The sequence below is a fragment of the Momordica charantia genome (assembly GCF_013281855.1).
Source record: "Momordica charantia cultivar OHB3-1 chromosome 7 unlocalized genomic scaffold, Mcharantia_2.0 BLBB01000007.1, whole genome shotgun sequence".
NCBI classification, from domain to species: domain Eukaryota; kingdom Viridiplantae; phylum Streptophyta; class Magnoliopsida; order Cucurbitales; family Cucurbitaceae; genus Momordica; species Momordica charantia.
The window spans coordinates 13,390,296-13,399,153 of NW_028275165.1; the positions used below are offsets into that span (position 1 = coordinate 13,390,296).

Sequence of the window (8,858 nt, forward strand, 5' to 3'; positions counted from 1 at the left end):
GGAATTCATGAAATGACCCAATTATACGAACGAAGACGTATCCAATGGTAAAATTACAAATTTTGTTTTCCAGTTTATAAAGTAAATATTGCAACACTTTGATGAAATGTGGAGGGAAGTGGGACAAATGGCCGAGACTACTGGAAGGATTCCTCTTTGGGTAAAAATTGCAATGCTCTGCAAAGAAAATTTAGAATGTGATGCATTAAAAAAAAAAAAAAAGGAAGAAGAAAAGAAAAGGAATAATGTTAGTGATGGAATGGAATCTTGTAGGGCGTAGTGTTTGAAATCATAGTTTGGAGGAAAATAAAAATATTATTCTCATGTACGGATAACATTCACATGTTCCCAAAATCCGTACGCGGTATCGAATTGGGGACAATTCTGCAGATTGCATACAGATTTTCACTCCGACGACACTTGTTTCTTCTTCTTCTTCTGCGATGGCATCCAACTGCAGCTGCGGTGGCAATACTTGCAAGAGCTTACGCTGTGGAAGTGAAATCCAGAAAAAAGATAAAGCAGCTGCGAAATCTCCTCGCAAATTTGATTTAGGGCCAGTTCCATCTCCTGTCGAAGTCGACGCTGCAGTAACTGCTCTCCAGAGGTGACTTTCCGTTAATTTGATTCTGTACTTTTGGTTATCTGTTCTTCATTTTTCGATTCTGGGCTTGAGATTGAAGACAACAAATTTCCGGATATTCCTTTTTTTTTTCTCCCTTCTGTCTGCTGTGTGAACTGTGTATCATTATTGCTCAAGGATTTATGAGTATAGGAGGACTAGAAATCTTTTCTTGCCACTTGTCTCCCTTAGCTAATCTAAAGCAAGATGGAAGACTTTTAAGTTATTTACTCCTCTCTATGTCCTCTTGGCAGAGGCGGAGTGAGAAATCGGGTAAAATTTTACCTTCTAACATTTTACTTGTATAGTTTCGGATTTAAAAATATCAAGGGCCAAATTAACTACTAAGAGTTGGTCTAGTGAGAACCAAAGGGTTAGGAAATGAGTTCAAATTAAGGTGGTGATGTCTTACGTAGGACTAATATCTTCCAATTTCTTTGACAACTGTATTGTGAGATCAGTCAAGATGTGACCAAGCTAATCTAGGCACTCATGGGTATAAAAAATTATAAATAAATAGGAGAAGCTATTGAAAAATGTGTAAAATCTTAAATATTTAAATATTATATATATATTTTTTGAATTTATGACAAAATGGATGATTGCCCATTCTCTTCTTGGATCCGCCCATGCCCCTTGAAATCAAAGAGTCTTCCTCTGTTATTCTACCTCCCATCCCCCTTTATCATGCCTCTCAACAGATACTGATGTTGAGATTTGTCTGAGAGTTTCAATATTCGCCTTTCAAAATTTTGGACAATTCTCCGGTTGGGAAGGGCTTGAGGTTTCTTGGTTATACCGGCTTAGATGTATCAAATTCGAACCTTCTAGTGAGCTTAATACCAAAAATCCTTGATGTCTCTCATATTCAGGCATTGGGGCGGCACAGGTGTCCTTGGATATAGGGGAGCAAAGCTCCGACTCTCTGTTATCAAAAAATTAATAATAATAATAAATAAATAAATAAATAATATTCTTGGACAATTCTCCATTTCTGGATGTTTGTAAGATTAAGAAAATGAAGGAGAATGTGAAAACTAAGGACATCTAATTGGCTACAAGTCCAACTTAGTTGTTTATCATGCCTCTCAACTCAACTTTAAGATGATATTAGAGTTGTCTATACAACTGGTCAACTGGAAATGTTGAGAAGAAGTCTGTGTTCAAGCATTGTCTTGCGTTTACGTTTAAAATGTCATCCCTATCTTTATCCTTGGTATGTAATTCATTGCAATTTTGCCTATTTCATCTATAATAGCTCCTTAGAGTATATAGGAAGACCTGTAGTACTGACGTAATGTTCAAAGCAACAGCATGTTCTTACTCAAACACTTCTCTAGAAATTTTTGTTCCCAAATTCACCACTAGATCAATTGCTTCAAGTACTCGACTTCAAACAATTGATAGAACCCGAACAACTAAAAATATATTGAAATATAAAAGATAGAAGAACTACAATAACTCCCAAGTAATTCGAGATACTTGGACCTTTCTTGTTCAAGCCTAAACCATACTAACTAATTGCCTACCTTCATCCTTTCTTCCTCCCTCTATTTATAACCAAACCCCCTAACCCAACTACTAGTATAGCCTTGATACCCTAATAATATCCCCAATTCTATCCTAATAATAATCCTATTAATTACCTTTCACAATAACATCAGTATGTTCTGCAAGTTAATGGATGCGGTGACTAATGTTGTGTATGGCCTTCTAGTGCAATCGGCCCATTCTCATTGTTGGGGTTCTCACGTTTCCATTGTCTTCAACTCCATAAAAATGATATAATTGGTGGGCCAGATATTGGATTCATAAGCATTAAATCTGTAGTGAAAAATAAATTAGTGATTTCATTGGATTCAGAATCTTGATATTTTATGTCAGAATGCCAAAAAAAATTGTATTAGAGCTACAAAAGAGTATGAGAACTCGACTATAAGGTTATGAAGGAGGCAGTCCCAGTCAATTAATTGGGTTAAAGTTTCCACTTTGCTTTGGCTTTCAAATAGCTGTGGAGATTTCTCCACCAAGGAACTGTTATCTCTTGTAAATTTGGAAATGATAGAGAGGGCTGGTTCACGGTGTTAACACAAACCTCCCCAGAGGCGGACAAAGTGTTTCCTTGTCATAGGCGTCAAGTAATCATGAACTTGGTTATTTTGATTCATCCTATCATCCATCTAATTTAATAAAAAGTCCAAAGATTATAAGCTTTCTGTAAATAATTTTGAATATCCATTCCCCTTTGTTCAACCTTCTCTCATCCACTGCCTCATTTTGGATCATTGATCTGTCTACTATTCATAAACTCTATTATTATTATTATTATTATTTTTTATGTATATTGTTATCTTCAATCTGGACACTCGTAGTCAGACTTGTAGGACAAAAGCTCTTCACTATACCTATTTACTCTCTCTAGAATAACAAGGGGAATATTAATATGATCCAGAATATTTTTCAATTGTCTTCGAGATGTTCCAATAATTTTTTAAAGAATTCCCCATGAAACAATTCATGTGTGAACATCATGGGTTGGTCTATAAGAGCCAATGTATATAGTAAATGGGTTAGAATGAATGAGTTCAAACCATAGTAGCCACCTACTAGGATTTAATATCCTACGAGTTTTCTTGGCAACCAAATGTAGTAGGGTCAGGTAGTTGTCCCGTGAGATTAGTCAAGATGCGTGTAAGTTGGTTTGGACATTCACGAATATAAAAATAATAATAAAATAAAATAAATCAGGTGTGGTGTCTTAAAATTACACATCTCCTTCACTAACTTAACATTTACCTCTTCTTCACAAGGGCTTTCCAAGTCCTGTCTATTTTCTTTCGGTACAGTATTCCGTTCAATTCCTTTAGGTATAAGCTTACAATGACTATTTGATATCTTAAGAAGGTTCCATAATATATTTATTGTGTTTGTGGAGCATACTTTCCTAAAGTAGCTTTTTGTTTCCTCACTCTCCCCAACTGATGACACGCTTCTCCCTTAGGGTAAATTACACTTTTGTTTTTTTGATAGGAATTAGAAAATATAGCCAACAAAACAACCTAAGGGCAGGGGATTAGAGAGCCCCTTCCCTAAAAGATTTAGTGAATTACAACTTTTCAAGTATGGTTGATTGACGATAGACTGTAGTTACAAAACAATTTTCTGGGATTTATTAAACACCAAGTAGAAGTAGTAATTTTTACACTATGACAAAAAATCTCAAAAGGACAACAAGTGTTCTGGAAGATAAGAAAGTTTCTTTCTTTCCATAAACACCACAAAAGGGCTCTCACATTGCAGCTCCAAAGAATTTTAGGTTTTCCCTTTGAAGGGGACCATCCTTGTAAAGCCTCAAGGAGCCAATCTTCCGGGCAGGCAGGAGGAGAAGCCAATTTCCTTCATCAGAAAGTTCCAACTTTTGTAGGCCATTGAGCAATGTAGAGAAGTATGGTCCAAGTTTTATGAACTTCTAATGCAGAAGCAGTACACTTTTAGTCTCTCAAATTTTATCTCTCTATCTATTTAGTCTCTGACTTTTCAAAAATTATAATTTAATACCCAAGTTCTATGAAATACTTTCGTTTAGTTTTTGTTGTTACTTTTCTGTTAGCTATGGTAACAGATAGTTGACTAAACATTTTTTTTAAAATTAATTTTTATGATTTTAATGATGTTGATGTGACATGAATAATTATGATTGTACAGGGCCTTTGTAGATAGTTTTGTGCTCTTAAATCTAAATACCTTTGTTATTACTCCCTCGAAATATTGTTGATCAATATCTGTGGTCATATATACATGTTTCCGCTGAATGATATCCGGTTTCTTAACCAATATATTTATGTGTTTGTGGGACTTCTTTTGTTTTTGTGTGATTTTTCAAATCTTTTTTCTATATGGATTTCTGTATTTCATAGATTTTGTTCACGAATGTTATATGGCTCATAAAAGAAAGAATCCTAGTAGGCATGAGGATCTTCCGGTAGAAGATGGTTTACCTCATTCTTCGTTTCAAATTTCAGAATTAAATTATAACGTCTCAATTTATTGACTCGATGAAAAATTCTCATGTAGTTGCAATTTAACCAGTTACCTGCAGGAGGTTTTTTCAAATATATCGATGTCAAAATGGCTTCAGCCGGTGATGAACTTCAATGATTCAAGAATTTTGCATTCTGTTGGTTATCAATTGATTTATAAAGCTTTTCAATGGCTGCGGACGGATCCTTCTTTCAAGGTGCAATGTGTTACAACCCGAAATATATTGAAAGATAAATGATAAACGAACTACAATAGCTACCAAGTATTAGAGGTACTTGGACCCTCCCCTCTTGAGATATCACTCAAGCCCAAAACATACTCACTCAATTGGATACCTTCATCCTTACACCTCCATTCTATTTATAACAACACTCCCTAACAACTTTCCTATCTAATTACTAAGGTACCCTCGATACTCTAATAATATCCCTTTATTATCCTAAGGGCCATTCCTATCACAATGATGTCATAACCAGGGATGATCTTGCCTCTTAAATGAAGATTAATTACTTTAGCACCATAAGTTTGTTAGTTTTTATTGAGGAAACAAAACTTTTCATTGTGAAACCTAACAACATAATCAGCATGGAAGAAAGGAAAATTTTAGACATCCCCAAGCTACCCAAAATTACAATAAAGATCAGTCCTTTTTGTGTTTTTATCTTGCCAATAACACCCATAACCCTTTCCAAAAACTCTCACAAAAGGCCCCTCAAATATAATTACAATGTACAAAAGAACAATAAATATCATCCCCACAATCCCACAAACAAATTTTACAAAAAGTTGTCCAAATACAAATTAATTACACAAAAAGAGAAAAATACAAAAAAACAAAAAAGAAATCTAACATTTCCTTTCAGTCCATAGCCACACAGCATTTGAATCATATGATTCTTCATGTGTTGATTAAATACCAAGAAAGCATGAAGTTCCTTGAAAGAAATTCCAAAAATTCTTGCTATAATCATAAAACAAAAGCAAAGGATCAAATTTCCCCTGATTTTCTGCATAAAACAGACCAATGTAAAAACATATGTGGACATCTTGTTCACAGCATTTTAGCTGTATTTATATTTTTTTTTGTTAGAATGTTACATTAAAAATATAGGGTGTCATTAAAACCTATTACTCTTTAGGAGAAGTAATATCTTCTTTAAGTATTGCGCTATCGAGTTATGTTAAGGATTCCAGATAAGAGATCTAATAAAGGTTTATAATAGACATGGACTACTCCTCTCATCTTAAAATCTTGAGTAGACATGTTAAGGATCTCACGTTGAAAAGATAAGGGACTAATAAAAGTTTATAATAGACATGAACTACTCCTCTCGTTGCCGTCAATTGATTTTAAGATGGAATCTCATAAATATTAATAACCTCTTTCTCAATTTCATTACAGCTCCTTCACACTCCTGGATTGTTAGAAAAGCTAAAAGGCTGAACAAGTTAAAGAATATCAATTTTTTAAATGGAACTTTCCAGAATTTCTTCTCTCATTGCCTTTTTAGCAATTTCCTTTTGTTTCTAGCCACTCCTAATGGCTTCTTATAAACCCACTCACTCGCATATTCAAAAAGTTTTTTCATTAAAAAAATATTATAATAAATATTTATTTTACATCTCTTTAATTGCTTTAAAAGTCTTTAATCCTTCTTGTAGGGCATATATAGGACAACTGGAGACCCTTATCTTCTCCATTCTTTATGACTGAAACTAACATAACAGGAACTTTCAAGTTGATAATTTAATATTATTAAAAACTGTGAATATAAACCAACCATCTCATCTTTCTTTATTGTTTGATTTTTTCTTTCAAGTTTCTCTGAAGGATCTTGGTTACATTTAGGGTATGGTAGTTTCACTGTGTATGGACAAAGCTGTTTGGAATGCTATTGCTGTAAATAATGGGTTTATGGAGAACTTCCGGGAGTTACCTTCCTCAGGTTTGTACTGTACTGTACTCTTACGAATTTAGTTACTATGATATAGAGGTAACGAAATTTATTGCTGGCTGAATATGAAGCCCATATTTCCTAATTATTTTAGACAAATGGTGGAATAATGATGAAAACTGGCCCAAATTCCGGGTTAAAGAGGCATTAAAAATATAAATGTTTTTACATAGAAATTATATTTTTAAAATAAAATATTTAAATCATTTATGTATATTTACTTTTTTTATATATATTTATTATGCTTTAACTCAAAATTGAAAAAAATAATTCTTTTATTTATATTTTTAAAAATTGGAAATAAAAACTAGAAACAAGAAACTAGTTTTTTTTTTTAATTAAAAAATTTAGGATCGTTTATCAAATAAATAGAAATAGTTACCAAAAACTTATATAGTCTAAATTTATTGTACTCGAAAAAAGAAAATTAGAAGAGGGTCCAAGTACCTTGAATTACTTTGGGGTTATTGTGTTGTTCAACCTTTTATATTTCAATATATTTTTAGTTGTTCGTGTTCTATTAGAAGACTAATCTTTGGTGGAGAAGACTTGCTTAAGTCATTAATATAGAACAAATCCAAAATTCCGACGGGTGGAGGGAATAAATTTGAATTCTAGGAAGATATTCCAGTGGATGTGGCTTTCCTTTGTTTTCTTTGTTTTGGCAACAGCAAATTCTTTTTTTTTGGTTTGGCAATGTTTGGAAGATGTGAGCCTTCTCTATTGGAGAAACTTTTTAACGAGGAAGATTTTTCAAGAGTGGTTGAGCCCCCTAAGAAACTGGAAAGGATCTCTTTACAGATGTGGATGATATTAGACCTTGGTAATGGACTATTCATGGAATTTTCTCATGTAAATTGATGCTTCCAAAGTCTTTCAACCTTGAAAGGTTCCATTTCTGGCACTTTTCTTTCCTGTAGCGCCAGTGTTGGGCGTTTTTCACACGTTTTCCATAGTTCATCTTATCTAGGGGAGAGGTCCAAAGGAGGGGGGCAATTTTTCCTTTTGGTTTCTCTTTAAGCCAACTTGAGCATAGCTCAACTTATTTCCGACTAAAATTTCGTGAGTTTTAATTCTCACTCCCACGTGTTGTTGCACTGAAGGGGAAAAAAACAATTTAGAGTTATCTCTAATTTGCCTTTTTAACTTTTCAAATTTATAGCTCTCTTGTTTCATCTAATCAGTTATATTTCCTTAGATTCTCATCACACACACATATCTATTTTCATTCCCCTCTCAGGTGTAAATGAATACCCTGGGAGCTCCAAACAGGGACCTGACTTTGGAAATATCATTTTAAGGTGGATTTTGGAGATGTCACTAAAAAAAGTTGTGGAGCTAATTGAAAGCTTTCTGATACTGTTAAACAATGCATTTCATTTTCCTGGGAAAGATAAACTGACACCAGAGAAAAAAGATGATATAAATGAAAAAATCGAATCTGCATTCGTTCTCTCCTTGGTCGTCATGTTGATGGTGGTTGTTGCTCGAGCTCAGATTGCATGAGATCGAATGAGAACTCTCTTGGTGGATTCAACATGTTCTGTCCACTGCCTTTATTCTGCTTTTATTTGAGCTAAACTGTAAGTATACTACTTTTTTTTTCCTAAAGTATACGCCCAGACTCTGGAGATAAATTGTATGTTTAACGATAACACTGTGAGTCTAATGATGTGCTAGACATAATATTTGTAGTTTTGTACACACTCCTGTGAAAGTGTATGAGTGTTATTATTTATGGATAGATTATGTTTTTAGTACTTGTGCATATCTGTTTCGTAAATTCATTATGATTTTTTTAATGTAGAAATCTTATGATTTAAATCTTAGATTAGAATAGATGCAAATTGTTTCTAATGTTAGTTTCTCATTTGTTGCATAGTAGCACAAACAGCTGTTTAAATATTTTTAGGTTAAACTTGAAGCTTGGTTCTGAAAGTTGTGTTTGATAGATCCTTTAACCTTAAAAAAGTGTCTGATAGGTTTTTTAACTTTTAATATTATGTCTGAGCTGTCAAGGGTGACCCTATTTGTAAGGGTTTGGGCATCTCGGTTATATTAGTATTGGGAATAGTAGAGACAAACTAATAAGAGAAGGCTAATGGACCTAGAAAACAAATTGCCCACAATTTGTTTTACTTCTTCATTAAGTTTCTTCCACTGCCCTTCATCTTTTTTTATCTCAACACGAGGTTTTGAAGTAACCAATTTTACAGAAGCAAAAAAAACTTGCGAGGGAG

General features: G+C 33.7%; 1 protein-coding gene across 1 annotated transcript; it reads left to right on the top strand.

Moving 5' to 3' along the window:
* Positions 1-264: 264 nt before the first annotated feature.
* On the top strand, positions 265-8,386 carry LOC111023503 (uncharacterized). Its single transcript, XM_022300962.2, has 4 exons — positions 265-607; positions 4,712-4,859; positions 6,513-6,609; positions 7,859-8,386. The coding sequence occupies exons 1-4, from the start codon at positions 444-446 to the stop codon at positions 8,122-8,124; spliced, it is 675 nt and encodes a 224-aa protein (XP_022156654.1). The 5' UTR covers positions 265-443; the 3' UTR covers positions 8,125-8,386.
* Positions 8,387-8,858: the final 472 nt, after the last annotated feature.

Bases quoted from the DNA above. Each gene is read 5' to 3' on its own strand.
- LOC111023503 (XM_022300962.2), top strand. From the start codon at position 444: ATGGCATCCAACTGCAGCTGCGGTGGCAATACTTGCAAGAGCTTACGC. The intron at 4,860-6,512 runs GTGCAATGTGTT...GGTTACATTTAG, and splicing joins GGACGGATCCTTCTTTCAAG to GGTATGGTAGTTTCACTGTG. The intron at 6,610-7,858 runs GTTTGTACTGTA...TTCCCCTCTCAG, and splicing joins CCGGGAGTTACCTTCCTCAG to GTGTAAATGAATACCCTGGG.